A 27,361-nucleotide genomic window follows, 5' to 3' on the forward strand; every position below is an offset into this window, starting at 1 on the left:
TTATCTCCCTTCTAGGTGACATCTTCAGTACTGTGTAGCCCCCGCTGAAGTGCTGTTTTTCTGTTCTGCTGTAAATTTATATGGTTCGGTCTGTCATGTTGGACAGTCTTGTTTCTGGTTTGTTCCATTGTGGTACGAAGGTGGAGTCTATTTCAATATGTTTATTTATCGCACCAGTAGTTGAAAACCAGGCCTCCAGGAATTCTCATGCTTGTCTTTGTTTTGCTTGTCCGAGTACTGTAATTTTGTCCCAGTTAAAATGATGTCCTTCTGTGTTGAAGTGTATTGAAATGACGAAAAGTTGGTCATGCAATTTTGCTATGAAATGGTGTTCATGAATCCTGGTGGTGAATTTCCTGGTGGTAGGGTGGCACAACGGTTCGGAGGTTAGCACTGCTGCCTCAAAGCACCAGGGACCTGGGTTTGATACCAGCCGTGGGTGACTGTCTGTGTGGAGATTGTACATTCTCCCCGTGTCTGTGTGGGTTTCCTCCAGGTACTCTGGATTCCTCCGACGGTCCAGAGATGTACAGGCTAGGTGGATTGGCCATGCTAAATTGTCCATGGTATCTCAGGAAATGCAGGGAATGGATAGGGGGCGGTTCGAGGTGGGATGTTCTTCAGGAGGTCGGTGTGGACTCGAATGACCTGTTCCCACACTGTAGGGATTCTCTGCTTCCAACTATAACCCAAGCCACGGATCTTCCTTAAAACATTAAACACCAAGAGGTGAGTTATCCCTCCAAAGTAAGGGAGAAGAGGGGAAATTGTGCTGGTTTGTGGCATCATGCTGAATTGACAGAAATGGCAGAGGAAGATCCATTGATCATTGAAAGGTTGAATTGAGGGCTAGTGAAACCTATGCACGATCATATATAGGAACAGAATTAGAAGATCACAGAAATCTTGGTGAAGGGTGGTTGTTAGACTGAGTTGTGGTTGCAAAGATATGGAACAGAAGGTATGAATACATTTTGTAATTTGGTCCAAATGTTATGAACTATTTCTGTTCTGAAGATGAACAAAGCAATGAACATGCTTTAAACAAAACAATGAAGCAAAGGATTAGATTTTGTAGATCGTAGGAACTGCTGGAGAATCTGAGATAACAAGTGTAGCGCTGGATGAACACAGCAGGCCAAGCAGCATCAGAGGATCAGGAAAGCTGACGTTTTGGCCATAAAAAAAATCATGCACCACCTCACCAACCTCCAGATCCAGTGCATCATCCTCTGACACTTCCACCATAAAAATCTTTACTATGAACGTCCAGCACCTATACACCTGCATTCTCCATGCAGATGTCCTAAAGGCCCTCTGCTTCTTCCTGTCCCGCAGGCCCAACAGCCCCCTTTTCACTGACACCCTCATCCACTTAGCTGAACTTGTCCTCAACATCAACAATTTCTCTTTCAATTCCTCCCACTTCCTCCAGACAAAGGGGGTGGCCATGGGTATCCGCATGTGCCCAATCTATGGTTAGGCTATGTGGAGCAATCCATCTACACTGGCCCTATCCCCCACTCTTCTTCCGCTACAGCGATGACTCTGTCGGCGCCGTCTCGTATTCCCACGAGGAGCTTGAACACTTCATCCACTTCAGCAACACCTTCCACTCCAACCTTAAGTTCACCTGGACCATCTTTGGTACCTCTCTCTCCTTCCTGGACATGTCTGTTTCCATCTCTGGCAACCACCTGGAAACTGATGTCCATTTCAAGCCCACTGACTCCTACAGCTACATAGAATACACCTCCTCCCACCCACCCTCCTACAAAAATTCCATCCCCTATTCCCAATTCCTCCGCCTCCGCTGCATCTGCTCCCAGGATGAAGCATTCCACTCCCAAACATCTCGGATGTCCTCGTTTTCCAAGGACCACAACTCCCCCTTCTCAGTAGTTGAGAACGCCCTCAACCGTGTCTCCCTCATTTCCCGCAACTCATCCCTCTCACCCCCTCCCCGCAATAACAACCAAAACAGAATCCCCCTTGTCCTCACATATCACCCCACCAAGCTCCGTATCCAATACATCATCCTCCGACACTTCCGCCATCAAAAAACTATTTTGAAGCAAGATTTTATAGTCCTGTTGGGATGAAATTAGTGGAAAGGGGAATAGACCCGGGGACATTTCATACGCCGAGTGACGAATTAGATCAGTCATGGAGGTGGCAGGTGGTTGTCATGATTAACGCCCCAGTTACAGTAGCCTATTTGCTGCCTTCAGAGTGGCCACATGGCTCTCAGAGACTTCCAGCTCATTGGAGGGTCTTCGAAGACGTCATCTGCATGCCCCATTGATAGGAATTAGACATAGAAGACTGCACTTATGGCTGATCCTAGTCAACTGGAGAACTTACCCTTCCACTCACATCCTCTGTTTTGTGAGGGGAGTTCCTTCTCAATGATCTCATATTTCATCAACAATTCTGAGGGTAGCTCTATATTAAAGTTCTCAGTCTTTCTCAGCTCATTTCATTGCTCCTTGTGGGTCCCCTGAAGGTCAAGTGCTGCTGTCTCTCTGAGTCTACAGCATCAACAGCCCATCCAATGTCCACAATAAGGAGATGAGCATAGCTTTAGCTAATTGATAATTACCTCTCCTAACAAGTGTGGGCCCAAGATTCATATTTTGTTCCTGTGATTTCTTTGGACGATGGACTCAGTAATCCCCTGCTTTCAGTGAAGACAATTGCTCAAATGGAACATGGATTGAAAGTCAGCATTAACAAGTGTATGGCTCTATTTAGCATCTACGAACTTTCAGTAGCACCTCGCAGTTCTGAGAATTAGATCTGTCAACGTATTTTCAATATTTTGTATCGCTTTGAGTTTTTTTAAAGCTGTCAGATGCCTTAGTGTAAAATTGAACTGAACTATACATTAGCTCAATTCACAGTAACCCTGATTACTCTCTCAAGCAATGATCAGTGTTCCTCTTAGTGAGAGACAATTAACAACTTAAATTGCATCAATGATCATGGTGCTGCTGTATAGTACAAAATAGTGCAATGTAGGCTTGCCTTGAATTATTTAATTGTCTTTTCTTAGTCTTAATAAATAAACCATTTTGTGGCATAGAAAATGGGCATAAGAAAATTTGTTAAATCAGCCATGAGGTATTCAGATACATTATGTTGTATGAATAAAAACATTCTGTGGCAAAATCATTTAAAAGTAACTTGCTATTTATTCTTTATTTCATTGACTGTCATCATCCCAGTTACTGTCACGTAAATAATGTGCGGATTTGTTGTCGAAAGTTCATCTCTGGGCTAAGTATGACAAAGTTTGCCAATTTGAACTCTGAACTGTCTGTCCCCTCTCACCCTACCTTCTCCTCTATCCATCCTCTATCCGTCTCCCCCTGTCTCCCTATTTATTTCAGAATCCCTTTCTCCTCCCCCATTTCTGAAGAAGGGTCCTGACCTGAAACATCAAGCTTTCCTGCTCCTCTGATGCTGCTTGGCCTGCTGTGTTCATCCAGCTTCACACCATGTATCTCAGGTTCTCCAGCATTGGCAGTTCCTACTATCTCTGTAACAAAGTTTGCCAATTGTCTGGTTTAAGCTGAAATAGTTACTGATGAGAAGTACGGAATGTATGAAATTAAGTGATGCTAAAACAAATTACCAATGTAAAATCTGTGCCTCATCAATGGGGCTGCACGGTGGCTCAGTGGTGAGCACTGCTGCCTCACAGCACTCAGGTCCTAGGTTTGATTCCATCCTTGGGCTACTGTCTGTGTGGAGTTTGCACATTCTCCTTGTGTCTGTGTGGGATTTCTTCTAGGTGCTCTGGTTTCCTCCCACAGTCCAAAGATGTGCAGGCTAGGTCGATTGGCTAAATTTCCCACAGTGCTCAGGGATGAGTGGGTAACAGTGGATGGGCCTGGGTAGGATGCAGTTCAAGTCAGTGTGGACTTGTTGGGCCAAACGGCCTGTGTACACACTGTAGGGATTCTATGAACTCATTCTATAAATAGTAGTGCATAAAATTCCATTTATTTTCCACAGAAATTGATGAGGAGAGTTGTGGTGATCCTGGAACTCCATTATATGGCATACGTGATACAGATGGATTCTCCAATGGAAACATTTTGAGATTTCAGTGCCAATCTGGATTTGAGCTGATTGGAGAAAAATCCCTTCTCTGTCAAGACAACAATCAGTGGTCAGCAAATGTACCAATTTGCATCTGTGAGTATCATATTTTCAGTTTTTATATTAAGCGATCTTTAATTTGGTCTTGAGCCATTGCAATATAAACTTAAATCTTTTCCCATGAAATGTAATTTTGGCTTTTCTGCAGTTTTCCAGAGAGCACTTCTTTTGTATCAGCTGGACATATTCACGATAATGATCGGTCTATCAGCACCTTCAGACTCATATATTACTGAAGTAGTTGACACCATTTTTAATCAACTTTAAATTCAACTTTGTAAGAAGTTAGGGTTGAGACCCCCCACTAGCTTATCTAAATAACCAGTGAATAGATTAAAATACCAGATTAGATTCCCATCAATTGTGAACAGCCCAGTTTGCTTCAGAGTTCCTGCTTTAGGAAGTGTAAATTGTCAACGATGTTACAAACGATCACTATCTCAATGCAAGTACAGAAGTGTGAACTCTGACTGAGGGCAGAGGAGGCTTATCTTTGAAGCTTTCTGCAGTTAAATTGCCTGACTATTCCTCTTTTGTTTCAAATGAACATCAGCCACTCTGATAAAATAACCAGAGAAAACCATTCGAATGGAAAAATGTCCCATCAAATTTATTCGCTATCTTGAATTCAAGAAAATTTGCAGGGTAAAAATGAGACAATTTAAATAAAGAATGTAAGAATTAGTGTGATAGTGTTCTAATACTTGACCAGTACTATGCAGAGCTGGCATCAGTCTTGGTGTGGGAGTTGTTGTTCGAGTGAAGCATTAAGCAGAACACAGTTCTTTTTGCCATGAGGAAGGGAATAAAATCAGAGCATCCATGACTTTAACTATTCTTGTACTGTGCTCAACAGATGGTGATAGAATTCCAGTAGCAGTAGACTGGAAACAGACTACCTCCCACTTCTGTTGAACATTTGCAACATGATCTAAGTTATAGCAAAATAACAAAACCACAACATGTTTCAAACAAGCCCTGTGTTTTGACAGTCCTTTAACGTTCCACTTTTGTCTAACATCTGAAAATAATAATTTGCACAGGAGCTGATTTTGTGTTGATATATCTCCCCAAATGATATTATTCATGTATAAACTAAGTGGGCACCTTAGTTATGGCTGATATTGCCACAAACATTTCCAGTATAATCTGAACAAAACCAACTTTAATGTGAAATATTGAAGGGTAGCACAGTGGGTCAGTGGTTAGCATTGTTGCCTCAGTTTAATTTCAGCCTTGATTGACTGTCTGTGTGGGGATTTCACATTCTCCCCGTGTTGAGTGACTTTGCTCTGGGTGCTCCAGTTTCCTCCCACAGTCAAAGATGTGCAGGTTAGGTGGATTGTCCATGCTAAATTAACTATAATATCCAGGAGTGTGCAAGCTCAGGTGGGTTAGCTATGAGAAATGCAGGGTTGTGGAGATAGGGTAGGTCTGGGTGAAAGCTCTTTGGAGGATCATTGGTATCTCAATGGGTTGAATGGCCTGCTTCCACACTGTCGGGATTCTACGAGTCTTTGAACCATTTTCAAATAAGTTTTGATACTCTGCCACATAAAGACACATTAGAACAGCAAAAGGTGATGTTAAATGTCAGGAGTTGCAGAGGTTTAGAAGGGAATCCTAACTCTAACTGTGATAAGGAGTTAACAAGGTGTGGAGCTGGATGAACACAGCAGGCCAAGCAGCATCTTAGGAGCACAAAAGCTGACGTTTCGGGCCGAGACCCTTCGTCAGAAATGGGGGAGGGTAAGGGGGTTCTGAAATAAATAGGGAGAGAGGGGGAGGTGGATAGAAGATGGATAGAGGAGAAGATAGGTAGAGAGGAGACAGAAGGTCAAAGAGGCGGGGATGGAGCCAGTAAAGGTGTGTAGGTGGGGAGGTGGGGAGGAGATAGGTGAGCCCAGGGCGGATGGACGGGTCAAGGGGATGGGATGAGGTTAGTAGGTAGAAATGGGGGTGCAGCTTGAGATGGGAGGAGGAGATAGGTGGGAGGAACAAAGGGTTAGGAAGGCGGGGACGAACTGGGCTGGTTTTGGGATGCAGCAGAGGGGAGGGGAGATTTTGAAGCTTGTGAAATCCATATTAATACCATTGGGCTGCAGGGTTCCCAAGCGGAATATGAGTTGCTGTTCCTGCAGCCTTTGGGTGGCATTGTTATGGGTTTTCTCTCGCAGTCTAAAGACGTGTAGGTTAGACGGATCGGCCATAGTAAATTGCCCGTAGTGTTCAGGGATGTGTTGGTTATGGGGGATGGGTCTGGGTGGGATGCTCCAAGGGTTGGTGAGAACTTGTTGGGCCAAAGGGCCCATTTCCATACTGTTGGGATTCTATGGTGATAATAATCACATGAGATATTTGTCTCAAAAGAAGGCAAGCTTTATAGTAGTTGTGCACTCAGCTGATTCACAAATGAAGCATTTTACTGGAACAGTTTTACCTGTGCTAAAGTCCACTTTGTTCCAGTAAAACCAATGCTCCTGGGCTTCGTAAGACATTACTGAAATAATTTGCATTTCTTTACATGTGAACTGTGACTTCTAATTTCTAGTTTTGCACGTTTGAAATCAAAATTCAAATTAAACTAAATTGCTTTTCCATAGCGCTTATATACCAGGCTTTAAGTCACAGGCTGTAAGAAAACTGCTTTTGCGCCAATTTTTAATTGTGAAGGCCGATCTGTGGTATAGAATCATGCCTGCTCTGAATTGTGTTAAGTTGTCCAAACTAATTTAACTTAAGCCCATTAATAGCCATCAGGAGGGAGTAAATTTTCTTGCCATATGTCCATACTGGATATAGTCCAGGTTGTAGTTGTGAAAGAGTTTTGTTCCAACTTGCATGCCACTGGATTCATCCATGTCCTGTGACTGATGTGTTATCTTAGTTAACTTTTTCCTTGCTATTACTGAAGAACCAATTTAGAGTATTTCAATTGTTTATGACTTTATTCTAACTCATTGTCATTTTATTGTACTATACTTATGAATAAAAGTTACTTAAAATGCAGCCAAGGACCTTTTGTTTTGCTTTGTTTGCTGTTTATAAAGCCAATAAAGACAAGAATTCCTTAAAGCCATAATGCATTCACAATAAATATAAAGGATTGATTCATGCTTCAAATTTTACTTTCATTATGATTTCTGCGTACATAAATAAAGCTGCACGCATTGCCAAATTTAAGTTTCAACATTATCTGCCGTTGATAAATTAACTGGGTAAAACTGCAGCTAGATGTAGCTATCCTTGAGGTTGGATATACACGACATCACATGGAAAAGGTAGGAACCTATCATTGATTGGATCATTTTTGACAGTTTTGCTGCTTCCAAAATGGGCAATTTTGAAATGAGCTCATTATGATAGTTTAATAATAAAGCAGCATGGGATAGCAGTGTTCTATTTGTGTGCTTTCAGCTGTTTCTAGCTTGTGGAGATAATGTGAAAAACAAGCAAGTTAATCTTGAAGTTGTATTTCAAGGAACTGAGATGTATGTTATTGTCTCGACAGTTGCTTTAACAAAGACAACTTTATTTCAGCTAACCGCATTATCCCAGTACAATATATTCAACGTTTTGTGTTATCAGCACTGAATTATTCAGTAAAATAGTATGATGTCATTTAAAACAAGTACTTGACTTGATAATGTTTCCTTTTGAATGAATGCTTCCAATTTACTAAGAGTTCAAATGTGCTACTTTTTTTGAATGTAACCTGTTTGATCTTATGTTTACAGTTCCTTGTTTGTCGAACTTCACGGCACCAGTTGGAACAGTACTATCACCGGACTATCCTGAGGGCTATAGCAATAACATGAACTGTGTCTGGCTAATTGTTGCAGTCCGAGGGAGTCGGATTCACCTTTCTTTCAATGATTTTGACTTGGAATCTCAGTTTGACTTCCTTGCTGTTAAAGATGGGGAATCAGTTGATTCGCCTCTGCTGGGAACATTTAGCGGTTCAGAAGTTCCTTCACATCTCACAAGTAATGGTCACATTCTACGTCTGGAATTTCAGGCTGACCACTCCATGTCTGGTCGAGGATTTAACATCACATATAGCAGTATGTTTACTTTGCTAAATTGATTCAACACATAACTGACGGTACCTCATTTATTCACCTGCAAACTCTTGACATTGAAATTTAATTTAATTATTTTTTAAATTTCAATAAGCAGTAGAAATAATTGTAATTTTGCAAACATTTTCACGCAATTGCAATGATGCCACCAGCTTTGGATAGAAAGAAAAGTGACAATCAATAATAGTGCCTCAATTTGCATTAGAGAAAGAAGTTGCTCATTCTGACTAGTCAAAGCTTGTGATAATATGTCATTCAAGCCTCGTCTCCCTTATCTAATCCTACCAGCAAATCTTTTATTCTTTTTCCATCATACATTTACCTGGCTTCCGCTTAAGAATCTTCAGAAATGGTATGTATGCTTGGTCATTTAGATGCTATGCTGAGGAAATGTGTTGTGTAGCATCTCCCTTCCCATCATTGTTCTCTTAGCTTGCATCCTCAGGCTGTGTAAGTGTGACTGTGTGTATAATTATTACCTAACTGCAGTTGCAGTGGTTAGTAATTGAGAAACCAAAGATTGCACTCAATCAGATAATTAACTAGGCACCAATACTATTTCAGAGTACAATGCACAATACGTTTCTAAGGTCTTTAATTATGTTGGAGCTATCAATAAAAGGTTATTCGTAGTTTAACTGTGTTCTATTACATTATATTAACTTTGACATTTGTCAAGTTGACTTACATTTAATACCAGTGGTATTACAGAGTCACAGCGTTGTACAGCATGAAAACAGACACTTTGGTCCAACTCATCCAGCTGACCAGATATCTTAAATTAGCCTACTCCCATCTACCAGCATTTGGCCCATACCACTCTAAACCCTTCTGATTCATGTACCTATGCAGATGCCTTCTAAATGTTGTAATTATACCAGCCTCCACCACTTCCTCTGGCAGCTGATTCCATATACAAACCACCCTTTGTGTGAAAAGATTGCCGTAAAGTCCCTTTTATCTTTTCCCCCATCACCTTAAACTATTTTCTCTAGTTTTGGACCTCCCCACCCTGGGGAAAAGGCCTTATCTACTCAGCATAATCATGCCTGCCATGATTTATAAACCTCTATATGATCACCCCTCAGTCTCTGACACTCCAGGGAAAATAGCCTCAGTCTATTCAACCTCTCACTGTAGGTCAAACCTTCCAAACCCTATGAATCTCTGAATCTATGAATTTACATTGCTGATTTTGTTTAAAATGAAAACTGATAATTTAGCATCAATTGAAGAAACAATTAGAGTAATATTTTGAGCGTAACCCTTCCTCAAAACATTCAAAGAAGAGTCACTGATATTTTCCCATTAGAGTTGCCTCATCTACTTTGTAGTTTCAGCATTCGAATTTGCAATGTTCTTCCCTAGTTTGTTCATCCATTTCAGAATATTAAAATGTGCGGATATAATTGTTGAATGTTGCTTGCAATATGACATAATCCAATGAAAGAACCAATAACTGTGATAGGAAAACAACACTTACTTTAATGTAGTGGTTATCAACTCTCAATTGGCTTCACGTTATTTTATATTTATACTGTGGATATTGCCCTGGGGAAGATTCACCATAAAATGACTTGCTTTGAAATGTAATGGTAAGAGCAAATTACAGCAAGATCTCACCAACATATTTTGAAATCAGCAACCAACCAATCTCTTTCTTCTCGTGATTACACTATGGGAATTCTTCTATTGTTCTTCCAATTGTACTGTAAAATTTTTCACATTGAATCAAATTGACTAGAAATGCCAAACATTGAACCAAAATGACTGAAAATGACAAATAGGGTTTTAATTTTAAAACCCTATTTAAAAGATGGCCTCTTCACCAATGCATAATGTCAACCAGGAAAGAGTGCACTCATTTGAGAATGAGGTCTGAATCATTAAACATGTGACATAATCCTAACTAGGATGGACAGTTTTCAGAAACATTGCTTTCAAATACAGAATTAATTAATTTATTTAAAAATGTTCATTTTTAACTTCTTTAGAAGGAAGTTAACATTGAACTCAACACTGAGCATGCAGTTGAAAATGTTGAATTGCAGTAATGTTGCTGCACTTCAAATCCAATACCGGGTCTGTTGCTCTGGCATGTAGATTTAAATCACAAAGTTATTACAGGTGTAATATTAAGATTCCTTAATGTATTTTGAATTGAAATCTAGCCTCAGTAATGATGATGATGAAGATCTCAAATTGTTATAAAAACCCATGTTATGCATTCTTTGGGGAAGACATCTGTTGATCTTGCCCAATGTGTCCTGTATGTGACTCCAGCCTGATGCAAAGTGATTGACTTTTAACTGATGTTTGATAGGGCATAGGAAGCCTAACAGCTGCTGTGTAAAACAAATGAATGAACAGATCTTTTGACATAACTCATGCCCTAGAAGTGATAATGTTCCACCCTGTCCATTTTAACCTGCAAAAACTGACTTTAATAGTATCTGGAGGTTTGTGCCAAAATTGGAAAACCCAGCCATAGACTACTCAAGCAAAAGCCCAACATTGTCATGCTTACTGAATCATGCTTAATAGACTATACCCCAGACACCGCTATCACTATCCCTGAGTATCTCCTGTCCCATCAAGACAACCAGAAACAAAAATGCAGTGATATGGAAGGGACTGCACTTTGAGTTCTCAATATTGACTCTGGATCCAACGAAGACTCTTGAGCTGCATGATTATCACCTATACTTCGTAGGTCAGTAAACCTCCAATAGGAACATTGCTCCTGACCAGGGTGGCTGAGTCAAAATGGACTAACTTAACAAACTGGGCATGTGGCATGCGGTGAGGAAATAAATAAATAACAGAATAGCCTACTTGATCTTATCCTCACCAATCTACCTGTCACAGATGCAACTATCAATTAAGATACTTGCAGAATTGATCATTGATTGATTACTTCTGGTTACATTGATTGGAGATAGAATACCATCTTGTATGCTATTCAACCACAATCTGCAGTCTCATGACCAAGTACATCTCACTCTCTAACACTACAGTCAAACTGGGTGAATCAATTCTGGTTCAGGAGCAGCCTCAGGCATTCCTAAAAATGCAGTCCCACTGGTGGAGGTACAACAGATGACTGCTTGAATTCCAGGAAATTAGAGTAGAATTTTGTATATGGAGCAGTGCAATTCCACAAGTAACAGATGAGATCTAATCTCAGCAGTTCCACCACTTGCAGCTGTATGTAGTCATACATACAGGAGGGGAAAACTTCACAAATATCCCATTCACCATGATGGAGGAGCCCAACACATTGGGTCAACAGACAAGACTGAAACATTTGTACCAATCTTCCTGAAGAAGTGCCGCCAACTTCTCAAGGCAAAAGGATAGGGATACATGCTGACTTTATTGACAATTTTTATTTCCCATGCATAAAAAAAATGAAATTCTGTTTGTTTGGTGTCAGAAAATCTTAATCAATGGCTTCTGTACTAGGTTTTGCCCAGGAATCCATTCTTAGCCCATTTGTTTTTGTTGGCTTTTTTTGTTGAATTTTATTTTTAATTGTGGGAGGTGTGTATCGCTGGTTAGCCAACCTTTATTGCCCATCACTAGTTGCCCTTGGGAAAAGTGATTATGAGCTGCCTTCTTCAACAGCTGTCAGCCACGTTCTGAAGATTGACTTCCATTATGGAGGGAGTTCAGGGATTTTTGCCCAGTGATTGTGAGGGAACGGCAATATATTTATAAATCAGGACAGTGAGTGGCTTGATGGGCGAATTACAGTGGTGGTCGTCCCATGTATCTGCTGCCCTTGCCCTTCTAGATGAAAGTGGCCATGGGTTTGGAAGGTGATAATGGGAACTGCAGATGCTGGAGAATCCGAGATAGCAAAGTGTGTAGCTGGATGAACACAGCAGGCCAAGCAGCATCTCCGGAGCACAAAAGCTGACGTTTCGGGCCTAGACCCTTCTCTCTGATGAAGGGTCTAGGCCCAAAACGTCAGCTTTTATGCTCCTGAGATGCTGCTTGGCCTGCTGTGTTCATCCAGCTTCACACTTTGTTATCATGGGTTTGGAAGACGCTGTCAGAGGAGTCTTGGTGAATTTCTGCAGTACATTTTGTAGATAGCACACACTGCTGCTACTGAACATTGATGGTGAAGGGATTGGATACTTGTGGAAGTAGTGCCAATGAAGTGGGCAGCATTGTCCTGGATGGTGTTAAAGCCCTTGACTGCAGTTGGAGCTGCACCCATCCAGGCACATGAAGAGTATTCCATCAGACTCCTGACTTTTGCTTTGTAGATGATGGACAGGCTTTGCACAGTTAGGAGGTGAGTTACTCACTACAGTATTCCTAATCTCTGACCTGCTTTTGTTGCCACAGTATTTATGTGACGAGTCCAGGTGAGCCTGTAGTCAGTGGGGATTCAAAGAAAATAGCACCATTGAATGTCAAAAGGCAGTGGTCAGATTGTCTCTTATTGGCATGCATGTTACTTGCCAGTTGTCAGCCCAGGCCAGGATATTACCCAGATCATGTTGCATTTGGTTCAGCATCTGAACATTGGTAATAATTGGCAAACACTCCCATCTCTGACCTTAAGAGGAAGGGATGGTCCTTGATGAAACACTGAGGATTTTTGGACCTAGGACGCAATGCCAAAGAACTTCTCAGTGATGTCCTGTAGCTGAAATGACTGACCTCCAGTAACCACAACCCTCTTCCACTGTCAAGTATGACCCGAATCAGCATAAAGTCTGTCCTGATTCCCATTAATGCCAATTTTGCCTGCGCTCCTTAATGCCACACTCCATCAAATGTGACCTTGATGTCAAGGACTATCACTCTCATCTCATCTCTGTAATTTAGTCCTTTTGTTCATGTTTGAACCAAGCTTGTGATAAGGCCAAGAGCTGAGTGACTCTGGTGGAACCCAAAAGTTATTGCTGAGTAGGTGTTGCTTGATAGTACTGTCAGTGGCACCTTTCCATCACTCTGCTGATGATTAAAAGTAGACTGATGGGGCGGTAATTGACTGGGTTGGATTTGTCCTGCTTTTTATATACAGGACATACCTGGTAAATTTTCAACATTGTCAGGTAGATGCTAGTGTTGTAACTGTATTGGCGAGGGCAGTGGCAAGTTTATTACCCCCAACTATTTCTTGATATCTTGTGGAGTGAATTGAACTGGCTGAAAATTGGTATCTGATGTTGGGGACCACTGAAGGAGGCCAAGTTGGATCATCCACTTGGCACTCCTAGCTGAAGATTACTGCGTTTGCTTCAGCCTTACCTTTTGCACTGATGTACTGGACTCCTCCATCATTGAGGATGGAAGTATTTGTGGAGTCTCCTCCTGTAGCGAGTTGATTAATTATACGCCATCATTCATGACTAGATGTGATAGGAATACAGAGCTTAGGTCTGATGTGTTGGTTGTGAGATTGCTTAGCTCTGTCTGGCTGTTTATCCTGTTTGGTGTGAATGTAATCCTGTTTGGTGGCTTCACCAGGTTGACACCACATTTTCAAGTTTGCCTAATGCTGCACAGGGCATGCTGTCATGCACTCCTTATTGAACCAAGGTTGATCCCTTGCCTTGGTGGCAATGGGGAACATGCCAGGCATTAAAGTTGTCAGAAAGCTCTGAACAGGATAACATTGTTTCCTGAGCTTGCTATGTAGATATGAATTCTTGTTTGTCTCCTTTCTCATTTTCTCTCCCCATCCCAGTGTTCTCTAAATATTAATAACTATTCCATTCTCTTTGTTTCTTTACATTTGAGGCCTTATTTTTGTATGTTGCAGAATACTTGCAGACACAATTATTCAGGTTCCTTTCAAAATAGGCTGACATTAAATTTCAAATGACAACATCAGAGATTAACTTTATTTTCTCACTTTTCTGTGCACAGCATTTGGACACAATGAATGCCCTGATCCTGGCATTCCCATTAATGGTCGACGGTTTGGTGACAATTTTCAGTTAGGAAGCTCTGTGTCTGTTCTCTGTGAAGAAGGATTCATTAAAACCCAAGGGACAGAAACCATAACATGTGTTTTAAAAGATGGAAAGGTCATGTGGAGTGGCCCAATCCCTAAATGTGAAGGTATTGCCGTGTATTTTGATAAATTAATATGAACATATAATAAATATGTGACAACTGACCATCTCCAGGGATCCATATGCGGGCTTCTGCTGTTGCTGTTTATATGAATAACTTAGATGAAGGAAGGCACAGAAAGGCTGGGTGGTATATCATGTGAAATGGTGGCTATGTGGAGACAAAGACAGATTATGCCTGGATAGGAATGCTGAATTGAGAAGTGCAAGATTGATTTGCATTACATTTTATGCCCATTGAGAGACTATGAACAAAGCAGGATCAAAAACAATTTGAGATCCATTTGCAAAATTATTGAAAACCAGTATACAGACAAAGACAATCTGATCAAAATAACAAATGGTGAGATGTATCTCCAATTCAACACCACTTCTCTTGAGTGCTCCACTATTTTCACATTGTCAGACTGCTTGTCGAACATCTAGTACTGGCCAGTGGAAACGGATTCCACGCCCCCCCCCCCCCCGCCCCCCGCCCCCCGCCCCCATCCACCCCCGGCCCCCCAACTTTGGCAAACCACCTGAGGCTGAACCAGATCTTTCACAACTGGTTAAAGTCAAAAAATCACACAACACCAGGTTATAGTCCATCAGGTTTATTTGAAAACACTAACTTTCTAAGCTCCTGCCTCAGATGTAGTGAGAGAGGAGCTATCAAGACACAGAATTTATAAGTAAAAGATCAAAGGATCATACAACGGATGCAAATGTATTAAACAAACCTAAAATACCTGGCTGACTCCCTCCTGTTAAATCTTTAATTAATTAGAAAGGAGATGCAGATTTTGTCCGAACACGAGCTTCCAACAATGTATTCCTTCCATTAACTGGTCCATGTGTTTCAACTTCCATATGACAATGATCCCTGTGTCCCTGCTTTTGCCTTTCTGCTGATGAAAACCTCATCCATGCCTTTCTTACTTCTGGACTTGATTCCATTGCACATAGTCCAGCATCCCACTTCCTACTTTACGTTAACCTGACTTTATCCAATGCTGTGCTTTCCAGTTCTGAGAAGGGTCACTGGACCCAAAACGTTAACTCTGATTTTTCTTTCATAGATGCTGCCAGACCTGCTGAGCTTTTCCAGCAACTTGGTTTTTGTCTCTGCTTTCCATGTTCTAACATACACTAAGTTCCATTCACCCACCACCTCTGTCTTCATTGGCTCTTGATGAAGAAATATCTTAAATTTAAAATTCTTGGATGATTTTGGATCCCTCTTTGGTTCTGCAAACTCCTCTGCTCCTATAATACACTGAGATTTCCATTCTGGTCACTTAAGAATTCCTCGTTTTATTTGTTCCAGCATTGGTACTAATCAAGTTTTGAAATTCTCTCCCTAAACCGCTCTGCCTTCCTGTCTAACTTTCCTTCTTTAAGACAGTTATCAAATGGTTCTATTGACCATGATTTTGCACATCCATCCTGATACCTTTTCAAGTTGCTCAGTGTCAATTTTTATTTGATGACACTTCTGTAAAATGTCATTGGAAGTTTTGTGATGTCAAATAAATACAATTTGCTGTTCAATATGGTAAAGGATTTCAAAAGAGAAGTTGTCAAAGTTAGGAGCATCCTAAAATCAGAGGTAAACTTTTAGAAATGAAATCAAGAAATAATTTTGCAAAACCAAAAGTAGTAGAATTCCAGAAATCTATTTCCACTAAATTGCAGGTACCTGAATGGACATTTCAAGACTGAGTTCAAATTCCTTTTTCTTATGGATAAGAATGTGAACACAAAAATCGAAAAATAGCATTTCACAGCTGATTAACAATGATCTAATCTGATGTGATATAGCTTGAGGATTTGAATAGCCTTCCCTTGTTTTTTGATCCTTAAAATTCTACTTCTCAATGTGTTAACATAATTATGATTGTTTAAAAAAGTCACACATTCTGGTTAAGTGACAGTTACCATTTTCAATTGATTAATTTGCATTACAGAAGTGATATTATTTATTACACCAATATGGATTTTGAACATAGTTAATGAAATTCATAGTGGAACATTCAAAGTTTCTACTCCTGTAATGTTGATATTCTTAAGTATACTTAATTCCTGTTTTTCTGTAATGGCTTTCCTGCATTTAAGGTTGTGATACAGCTTTGTCTAGTCTTTTGATTGATATGAACATGCTAAGGTGTAAATTTATTCCTTTTGTTTTGAAGCTCCTTGTGGTGGCCATTTTTCTTCTCCTAATGGAGTAATCCTATCACCAGGCTGGCCTGGATATTATAAAGATTCCCAGAATTGTGAGTGGGTGATTGAAGCTGAACCAGGACATTCCATCAAAATAACATTTGAAAGGTCTTCTCACAAGCTTTTTTTTCAAATCTCAATATGTGTATGAATGACTACCTGAATTGATAAGCAAATTCTTTGTGCTTTTGAGGAAAGTTTAGATTGTGCAAATTAGTCATTGTGAAAAATCTTAGTTTTTATATCATGGCAAATGAAATCAAAGGTATTATACTATATCCCACATCAGTTTTCGTAAAACAATTCTTCCACGACTACTTTGAAAATCAATGTGCAGATTTCAGAAAGATAAAAGCAGAATTATAGTGGGTCAGTTTCTTTTCAAAAACATGAATATGTGAATAGCTGATCAAAAGGAATGATTTTTGTACTATCTTTCTTAGTTTATAATGACTAAAAATGTTTGATAGAAACATTTACAAAAACCTAATTATTATTACGTTGCATCCTATAGTTGGTTTACTATGCTGGGGTGATACTTGAAAAAAAACTATTGTCCAAAAGTTAAATTTGTTTGAATATGTAGTATTGACTTATGTATGAATTTAAATCTCTCTGTGCATAGGTTTCAAACTGAAGTTAATTATGATGTTCTGGAAGTTCACGATGGTCCAAGTCTTCTGTCCCCAGTTCTTGGCTCTTTCAATGGCACACAAGTTCCTCAATTTCTTTTCAGTAGCACCAACTATCTTTACCTTCTCTTTGCAACTGATAATAGTCGGTCCAATATTGGTTTCAAGATTCATTATGAAAGTAAGTGCTCCTTGTAGTATTTTAATTGAGCTTATGCTTCATTTAGATTTGTTTAATGGGAAATGAGCTTTTAATATTTTGTTACAAAGGAAGCAACCACTATGCATAAAACAGCTGTTGTGGAAAAAAAATTAAACAAAATATTTGGTTATAGATGAGCAGTGTAAGTTTTTGTTTTTTTTGTGAGATTTTTATATTTTTTCTTTCTGTTTCTGCAGGTGTTACAGTGGATACATATTCCTGTATGGATCCTGGTATTCCAGTGAATGGCTATCGTTATGGGCAGGACTTCTCAATAGGTTCCACTGTGGCATTCAGCTGTGAATCTGGCTACACGATCAGTCATGAGGAGCCTCTGATGTGTGAGAAGAATCACTGGTGGAATCATCCTTTGCCTACTTGTGATGGTAAGGAACTGCTTGAAGTCACAACAGCCCAGAAATCACTTTGCGAGCTGCTCAAGGGCAAATGGTGGGCTATTACACCTTTAGCCATTTAGTACTGTGATGAGGAGAGATTTCTTCACCCAGAGAGTGATGACCCTGTAGTATTCTCTTTGCCACATTCTCCCATCGCACCCCCTCCACCCTCACACACTCTCAGCCACTGCCATCCACGCACACTCTGCCTCTCCCTCTTCATCAAACACCGTCTCCCTCTTTGTCTCACTGTCACATATGCACACACACTATGTGTGGGCTCGGGAAACCTGCTCCACCATCTTGAATTGGTTTCTACAGGTGGTCAAGCCTGTTAATGGTGGAATAAAAACCCAAAGAACTGCAGATACTGTAAATCTGGAACAAAAACAGAAATTTCTGGAAAAGCTTAGCAGCTCTGGCAGCATGTATGGCGAGAAATCAGAGTTAATGTTTCAGGCCATATGATCAAATGCTCATGATGAAACTTTCTTTTCTACAGTCTGCTCTCAGACTCGACGCTTGTTGCCTTGACCATGCTGTCAACCCTGGGCCTGCCCACTGCCTCAGCCTAGATCACAGCCATAAAGCCACCCCACCACCTTGATTCTGCTGGCAACCTTGACCCCGTGTTCATTAGCCACCTCGGCCTTGCACATCTGCCACCTCTTATCCAGGCCATCCCACCCAGGAAGCATCCCCTCCCTCATAGCAAATCAGTTTAGTAAACTTGCTGCCATAAAGATAGAGACATGTGCATGCCTTTATCCACCAATCAGAGACAGCTTGTTCAACAGGCATCCCGGGAATCAGAATGTCCCCTGGCAAGGAGTCCTATCCAATTGTGCTCTGTTGTACATATCATCCTTTGCCTACTTGTGATGGTAAGGAACTGCTTGAAGTCACAACAGCCCAGAAATCACTTTGCGAGCTGCTCAAGGACAAATGGTGGGCTATTACACCTTTAGCCATTTAGTATTGTGATGAGGAGAGATTTCTTCACCCAGAGAGTGATGACCCTGTAGTATTCTCTTTGCATGTGCATGCCTTTATCCACCAATCAGAGACAGTTTGTTCAACAGGCATCCCGGGAATCAGAATGTCCCCTGGCATGTGCCATCTAATGGCTCAGTGTAGTTTGGATTTAAATGTTGCCATAGTCCTGAGGGTCAGCGGGTTGCCGTTTCGTGACGGACCGAGAGCCTGTTGGTGGTTTACCTTGAGGGTCATTGTGCCTTTGACCAGAGGAAAGGCTGGGGAGGAAGATCCTTCATGGGAACCTCGGCCAGAGCAGGAATGGACCGTCCACTGTTGACACCACTCCGCATCGCGAACCAACCGTCCAGCCAAATGACTCTTTGAATTGTTAGTAACCAACATGGCAAAGAAGCAGCCTCTGATTTGAGGAACATAGGAATGTAGCAAAGCCTGTTTCGAGCAGCTCCTACTTGAACTGGATATGTACAACAGAGCACAATTGGGTAGGACTCCTTGCCAGGGGACATTCTGATTCCCGGGATGCCTGTTGAACAAGCTGGTTTGAAAGATATTACTTTTCTTCCAGGCTTAGAGGCTCTGTCCTCATCTAAGGTTCCAAAAACGTTGCCGACTCATGTTTATAAGCCCTTCAGTTAAAAATGATGTTGTGAATCTTGAGCATTTCAGAAATGAATAACCAATGCTTATTTAGATCTAGAATTCATAGACAGGTGGAAATCTGTGCTGTGCTGTTTATGTACTCAGGCGTATTGCAATTTTGTTCCTAATTTGTAAAAGGGTAAAGCAGTAATTGTCAGTGTACTGAAACCCCTTGTTTACTAATTATGAATAATTTTACTGAACATTTATTTTACAGATGTTTTCTCTGAGCTGTGTTTCTTGTTTCATCCGAGGGCCATTTGAAAATTAATTTTAACATCTGACACCTCGCTAAAGATATAAACAAAATTATATTTTTTTCAGATATTTTCTTGGTTAGTACTAACATATTGACCGCAAATTATTGTGTTTTCAACTTTTGAGATGAACATCAAAAGAGTTCTAAATGCAAATGTTGGTGCAGTTTTAGTAAATAGTTACAAATTGAATGCATTTGCTGTTCCTATTTAGTTCAGACAAGCAACAGCAGCAGTAACTCACATATTCAAAATATTTATGGTATTAATTTATTTATTTTTTCTTATTCTTTCCCAGTCGAAAATGACATATTTTCATTGTAAAGATTTGGGAATGTGCATCCTGCTAACTATTTCTGCTCACACCTTTCTCCTGATGACAGAATATAAATTAGCATGTAAAATCCTGTGAAATATGCATTTAGTAGTGTTGCTTTAGGTTTTATTAATGATGAGGGGACCTTGATCATAGTCACAGCATTATTTGTGTTGTAAATCCCTGCTAACTTTGGTTATGAGGCAACCATCTGAGAGATTTTCCAATTTAAGTTCTGAGATCGTTTTGCTAATGCAGAAATTCCAATAGCTGAGTCCTGAATTCAGGTTGAAACATGAACATTGAATTTAAGCAGAGGTTCTAATGTTGTGAAGATTTTGCAAAATATTCTTCCATTCAGCAATATATTGATTTATATTTGATTGGGAGCTGAGGACTAATCCATGCAGTGTTGGTAAAGGCATTTGATTGAAACAGAAATAAAATTAATCCCTTGTCTAAGTGGAGATCATGTGATCCAGGCTGAGCAGTGGTTTCGATTGAGCAATGAAAAAGGCAGTGACAGAACAGTCAGGATTGTCATTTTTCTACCCTTTGTTTAGCCCCATTGGCTGCAGTTTGCAAAGATGATGCTGGACAAGCTGACAGTGGAGGTCAAAATTAAAGGGGGTGGGGAGGATCTTAAATTCACATTTAGGTAATGTGGTGAATAGCTGCAGCCCAAACCCTGACCCTTGTTGTATCCCTTGTGGAACCATGCTACTTGGGAAAATGTGCATTTATTCCCTTTCTCTCAATCCATGCCAACATATTACCCTGCATCCCACCTGCAATAGCTTTGCCCAACAACATTTATGGAGGGCTTTTATCAAAGACCTTCTAAAGATTCAATACCCATATCCTTTGGTCCTGGTTTATCTATTCTACCAGTTGCATCTGCAAACAAAAAAAAAGTCCAGTAGCTTTGTTGAGCATGATTAACCTTTCATATACCCATGCTGACTTTTTCCAATGCTGTCTGTATGTTAGGTTCAATTCACTTTTAATACAGTTAGTTGAGCACAGCGCTCTTTCCTTAACAGGCCTGTGACTGTTGAATTAACAAGCAGTGTGCTAAGTGTGTACTAGCATTAGAGTACTTCATTTCAATGGAGATAAAATGCTACCAAGAATCTGTCCCTCTGGATGTTATGTTGTGATTTGTATATCGTTTCAAAGTCCTTATAGTCATTTGAAACTGAATAGATGTCTAATTTCTTATATTGAAAGTTCATGTGTTCAACTTTTGAAGACTCAATATCTGATGGATAGCCATCTGTTCAGGAAACCTCAGAGGCTTAATTCTCTGATCTCTTAAAGATTTGCTTGCACAATTGTGCAGTAGAATTTCATTACGAGTATCTGTCTGAACTTCAGGCCCTCTAGTACATTTACCTCAGCAGAAGTTGATCACATGGCTGTAAACAAAGCTATAACTCAGATTATCTTGTTTGACAATATTTTTAAAAATTTTGACTAATTTATGAATACGGAGAGGAGTGTATATTATGATCATTTTGAATGTATTTTCATAATTTTGAGGGCTCCCAAGAGGAACAATTATTTTCACAAGGTGCTTGAAAGGATGATTGTTTATTTATTTTGGGTATTTCAAAGATTACATCCCCACGAGGTAGCTCAGCGATCATTCTCATATCTGGAATTCCATGTTTTCTTCACAATTCCTCAGGACTTACTTATATTAATACCCTACCATGTTTAATACCAGAGGGTCTTCCCACAACTTTCAGTTCACTGAAGCTTCATGATAGCCAAGGAGGCATCTATATTCCCTGATTTACTTACAAATATGCAATGTTTCAAAAGAAGCCCCAAATGAAAATATTATAAAGCAGTAAGTGAAAGAGAAAGGAGCCTCTATTTAATTTATTCACATCTTACATCTTATATGAAGCATTCAAAAATGTAGAGAATTAGTTCTAGAGAACCTGTCACTTTTGTTATGTTTAGCATCCTGCATTTAGAAAAGTGTGACATATTTTGCCAAGTCATCCATGCAGTTAAATATGTTTTTGGTACTTTTGTGCTGTACCATGAAATTCTGGATCATATCAATAGCCTTTGGAGCATTGACCAGAGAAACAAGCAAATGAGTGGATCATCAAAATCTTCAGGAATACTGTCCACCTTTGGCTCCTCCAGTCGAAGAAGGTACTATATTCGCAATCACATTATGGTATTATGTTGTGCAATATCCAGTCATCCACTTCCATTTCCATTGTTCTCTTTATTGGAATTTCCATTTTCTCACACATGAACAAAAAAAGGACTATCATTGGGCTTGTTGTCCTCAACCTGCTGCTTCTTATTCTTATAGCTTTGAATCCAGTACAGTGAGAGCAATTCTTAACGGTTCTTCCATCACTCCCTTCCCTGCCACATTCATTCTGACCAAAGTCTTTGCAATAGTTGGGTTATTCTCTTGTTTCTTCGCAATGGCATTGATAACCTGAGAGATCAGCTGTCATCAGTAGTTGGTTTTCAGATTCCTAATCAAGCTCTGATGCATTGATTGGAACTTAGCCATGGTGCTGGGAGGCAAAGACATCAGCTTGATGCTCTTGAGCCCAGTCAGGTCATGGTGTATGGGCCAGTTGACTGTAATGATAATAGTGTTTGTCTTCTTTTATGGTGTGTTTTATCAATTTTCTTATTCAAGATAGAAAGTTTTGTGAGCCTTATGCTGCCTGGGCATTGTCTTGACATTCACAAAGCAACCCACCTGCTTGGACTTTGTAATTTGCAAGAAGCAGTAGCCTTTTCTTGCCATCTTTTTTGAACACAGGCGGTAGCAGTGATTTCCTTGCTCCAGTTGCCATCATTACGCATTTCGTCATTGAACATCAATGAGCAAAAATCTGGCAAAAGTAGTAGAATAGTCAGGTTTCATCTACTGAAATGTACACGTGTTCATTGCATGACCAGGACCGTTTCTAAGCCAAAAATGTGTCATTCTTTCCACAGCTATTGCATATGCACTACCTGCCATACAGACAATAATACCATGCCTTTTCTCAAATTGGTCCAGCCATTGGGTTCTGCGGGTGAACTCCTTGTGGCCTGACCTCTTTGCCAGATGAACTCCCCACTCAAGTAGGATTGAACTGGAGATGTGAATATTCTCTATTTGGACTGCTTTGCACCACCTTAGCAGAATTCTTTCATTGTCTTCCTTGCTGTGAAGAACGCCTGCTTGTCAAACAGTTCCAAGGCATTCGCTGTGTGTTTCGGAATATTTTCCATATGTCAAGGTGGAATCTCCCATTTCTTCTCAATGTCCACTTTCTACTTAAATGTATGACAAAATTGTACTTTTCTTAGAGTTTTTGCTGAACTCAAGATATTGCATTCCCTTTCATCAGATCTTGATGTCAAAAGATCACTTTCTATTTGAATAAGAAAAGCTTCCATTGGAATCTCTGTGCTTTTCACTCTATGATATTCACCACGTGGCATGTCTTCACACTTGTGGACAGTGGCCAGGTCAACTTCATTATCTGACAGTGCAGCTTGGCTCAATATCTGTTGATTGCTGTTATGTGTTCATAGTGATTGGAACCAAGTGGATCTCCTTGACTGAGATCCTTGACTGGGGTTGTTAACCTTGGCCAATCAGGGAGTCCTGGATGGCTAATGTAAACAGGGGATTCAGAATTCTGTCAGTTCAGGTGACTGACCCTGAGCTGTCTGGCCACAGCATTTACTGTACACACATAAATGAAGGGGGACTTGATGATGGGATATTAGCCTCTGAGCAGTTATTTCAGTGTTCTTATTTCAATGGCCTACGGAACCTGTTTGGCCTCCAATTGTCGTTTCTAATGATGTTGAACCATTTGTTTTGGTCTTCACTTTCAACACTGATACTTCCGATGTTGTCTGGAGGCACATGCCTTGCATATATCATGAAAGGCTGCGTAATGTTTAAGCGTGGTTCTGCCCACATTGCTAGCGAGACTGGTCTGTCCTAATTACTCTTTCAACCTTGCAGCACGGTTTTGTACTTGTGTCTGCTTTTCAGCAGTGCTTCAATGGTGTAACTTCTGGTTTGGCCAAGGAGGTAGTTTTGGAAACCTGTATTTGGATCACCTATTATCACATGGTTGATTATTTTGTTGGCTAGCTCAGTTATTGTAGCGCCATACTAGTGCTCCTGATCTCTGCACCTGTGTTTGAATTGGTCAGTGAGCTCTGTCAGTTGTTACTTCAAAGATGTGAATTCAATTTGCTCAATGACAAATTGTGCTTTAGATGTTGACCATATATCATCTGGATCTTCAAAATCATCATCAGGTTCATTTGCAGTATTCAGTCTGTTGATGTCTTTATTCCATATGGTAATTTTAATCCTCCAATCAAAGAGAACAAAGAACAAAAAAACAAAGAAAATTACAGCACAGGAACAGGCCCTTCGGCCCTCCATGCCCGCACCAACATGTTGCCCATCACAACTAAAACCCGTTACCCTTCCGGAGAGCATATCCCTCTATTCCCAGTGATAATGGGAACTGCAGATGCTGGAGAATCCAAGATAACAAAGTGTGAAACTGGATGAACACAGAAGGCCAATCAGCATCTCAGGAGCACAAAAGCTGACGTTTCGGGCCTAGACCCTTCATCAGAGAGGGTCTGATGAAGGGTCTAGGCCCAAAACGTCAGCTTTTGTGCTCCTGAGATGCTGCTTGGCCTGCTGTGTTCATCCAGCTTCACACTTTGTTATCCCTCTATTCCCATCCTATTCATAGATTTGTCAAGTCTCCTTTTAAAAGTCACTATAGTATCTGCTTCCACTACCTAGCTCAGCAGCGTGTTCCAGGCACCCACTACCCTCTGTGTAAAATATTTGCCTCATACATCACTTCTAAACCTTGCTCCTCACACCTTCAACCAAAACCTCCTAGTAATTGACTCTTCCACCCTGGGAAAAAGTCTTCTTAACAAGTTTGGCAATATTGAGATCCAGCAAGCCAGCCTTTACATTTTGTTGGCAAAAGTAAACTCAGATAGAAAGTTTTAATAGGCTGAGTGGCTTCATCCAGTTCCTATGTTCCTTATTCTGAATATGGGGCATGGGATCAGTATATCACATTTTTCAGAGGTGATGCTGATGAAGGGTCTAGGCCCGAAACGTCAGCTTTTGTGCTCCTGAGATGCTACTTGGCCTTCTGTGTTCATCCAGCTTCACACTTTATTATCTTGGATTCTCCAGCATCTGCAGTTCCCATTATTGCTGATCCTCAGGACTGCCTGGTTCTGTAAGAATTCAGCACGTGCTCGGTAACTTTTTCTGAAGAGGGGTCTTGGCCAGAAACATCAGCTTTCCTGCTCCTCTGATGCTGCTTGGCCTGCTGTGTTCATCCGTCTCTACACCTTATTCTCTCAACACTTGAACACATTCTGCTTTTGCTGTAGTAAAGTGACTCAAGCATTTAGAGACTTAGCAGGAACTGCCGATGCTGGAGAATCTGAGATAACATGGTGTGAAGCTGTATGAGAAAAGCATTTGTATAAATTCCCCCAAAGTTAGTAAAATAAGTGCAAAATGTACAATTATAAAGGCTATTCTCTCTTCCTTCCCATTCTCCTTTCTGTTAATTGAGCCTAGCATACATTTTCTATAGCCATTTCCATAAGAAAACAAGTTGAATTAGTTTTTATTTTCATCTCTTTCAGTCCTCCAACTATTTGAGGATGAATTATTGTTTAATACATTTTTTTTCATCAGCACGCAAAGTCATTTAATGTCAGAAATAACTGATCCATAACTCCCATTGGATATGATGTAAATCAAACTAAATCGATTGAATAACTTTCCAAACTAATTAACTGGCCACTGATATATTGACTAAACAACAGAGTACTTGCTGCTTATAGGTTGCATTGAACCTATGGTGCTGGTCAGCTTATATCTTATACCTCATAGCCATATTTGAAACACGGCAGAGCAAGATTGAACTTCATTGGTCACAAAATACCTTAAGTAGGTCCCAGATTGCAAGGGTATCATCATTCATAAGATTAGAGCAGTTAATTTACACCCATACAAGCCAATGAATAGTTCTCATTGATGGTCGAGGTATCTTTTGTACTGTGATGCCGAATGGCACACTGTCTTCTGTTAATCCATTTGATGTCTATTCCCTCATTGCAACAGTGGGCAAAAACATAAGGGACCTGTTATTTGAAAAAGTTTCTGGGGATCATTGTCACTATTTGACTTCCTATGTTGTTTTTGAGTAGGCATGCAGACTAGAACTATCACTGGAATGTTTTCTGGCTTGATATATATACATTGTATTTTAATTGTTCTGTTTGACAGATGTCCATATTTTGGTTTTACATGAAAATATTTCATGACAAATTACAGTTATACAATTATACAGTGGTGCCATATCTTCTCTTTTAGCTTGAAATTTCCTAATGACATTTATTACTTGCTTCAGCATGAACACTCTAAAATGTTTACCAAGTACCTGCTATTGGGCCAGACAAGCCATTAACAATATAACATTTATTTTATAGGTAACTTGTTGCATTCAAAATTTTTCAATGCAAATTCAAAATATTTTGCCAGGAACCATTTGATCTTTACAGAATTAGGGAGATCAAAGTAAATTTTCAATGTTGTTTCTCGTTCCTGCAATCAATTTTGTCTCTTGTTCTGAGTTTTTCCAGACGATTGGGGATAGATCAAGGGGCCAGTAGGATGAGAAAATGATAGAGGGTTGGAAGCCTTCCAGCAAATTATCTCAGATCAGGATCCTGATGTGATCCCACCCGTTTCTATCTTTCACAGGATTGAGTTGGGATTCTTGCCGGGACCCCCTGTGCATGAAGCAGCAAAGCAACTAAAACAATTTAGGAAGTAATAACGTGCAAATTTGAGTATGGATTTCAGCCCACGGTTCAACTGGAGTCATTTAACAGGTTCCCCAACAGTGTAACACAGTGTGGAGCTAGAGGAGCACAGCAGGACAGGCAGCAGGAACGTTAATGTTTCAGGTTGGGACCCTTCTTCAGGAATGGGGGAGGGGGAAGGGAACTCTAAAATAAATAGAAAAGGGAGGGGTGGGGCTGGGGAAGGTAGCTGGGGTGGTGATAGGTGAATGCAGGTAAGGAATGATGGAGATTGGTCACTGAGGTGGGTGGAGTGGATAGATAGGAGAGAAGATGGACAGTTTGTGTCAGGTCAAGGAGGTGGGGATGATAGGAAGGGTTGGTCATGGGATGAGGCTGGGGATGGGGAGATTTTGAAATTAGTGAAGTCCACGTTTGGGGCATTGGGCTGCAGGCTATCACCATCCCACCCACCTTCCGGAGTCCCACCCCTCCTCTCCTTAGT

At 40.4% G+C, this 27,361-nt stretch overlaps 1 protein-coding gene across 1 annotated transcript in view; it reads left to right on the top strand.

The window, feature by feature from the left end:
- The window catches only part of csmd3b (CUB and Sushi multiple domains 3b), a 1,751,526-nt gene that overhangs the window by 1,309,649 nt on the left and 414,516 nt on the right, over positions 1–27,361 (top strand). Inside the window, exons 13-18 of the mRNA XM_048529668.2 lie at positions 4,021–4,203; positions 7,905–8,231; positions 14,142–14,336; positions 16,525–16,663; positions 17,181–17,368; positions 17,587–17,775. Coding sequence (XP_048385625.1) covers positions 4,021–4,203; positions 7,905–8,231; positions 14,142–14,336; positions 16,525–16,663; positions 17,181–17,368; positions 17,587–17,775 — 1,221 coding nt within the window. The remainder of the gene's footprint in view (positions 1–4,020; positions 4,204–7,904; positions 8,232–14,141; positions 14,337–16,524; positions 16,664–17,180; positions 17,369–17,586; positions 17,776–27,361) is intronic.

The sequence above is a fragment of the Stegostoma tigrinum genome, chromosome 5 (genome assembly GCF_030684315.1).
Source record: "Stegostoma tigrinum isolate sSteTig4 chromosome 5, sSteTig4.hap1, whole genome shotgun sequence".
NCBI classification, from domain to species: Eukaryota; Metazoa; Chordata; class Chondrichthyes; order Orectolobiformes; family Stegostomatidae; genus Stegostoma; species Stegostoma tigrinum.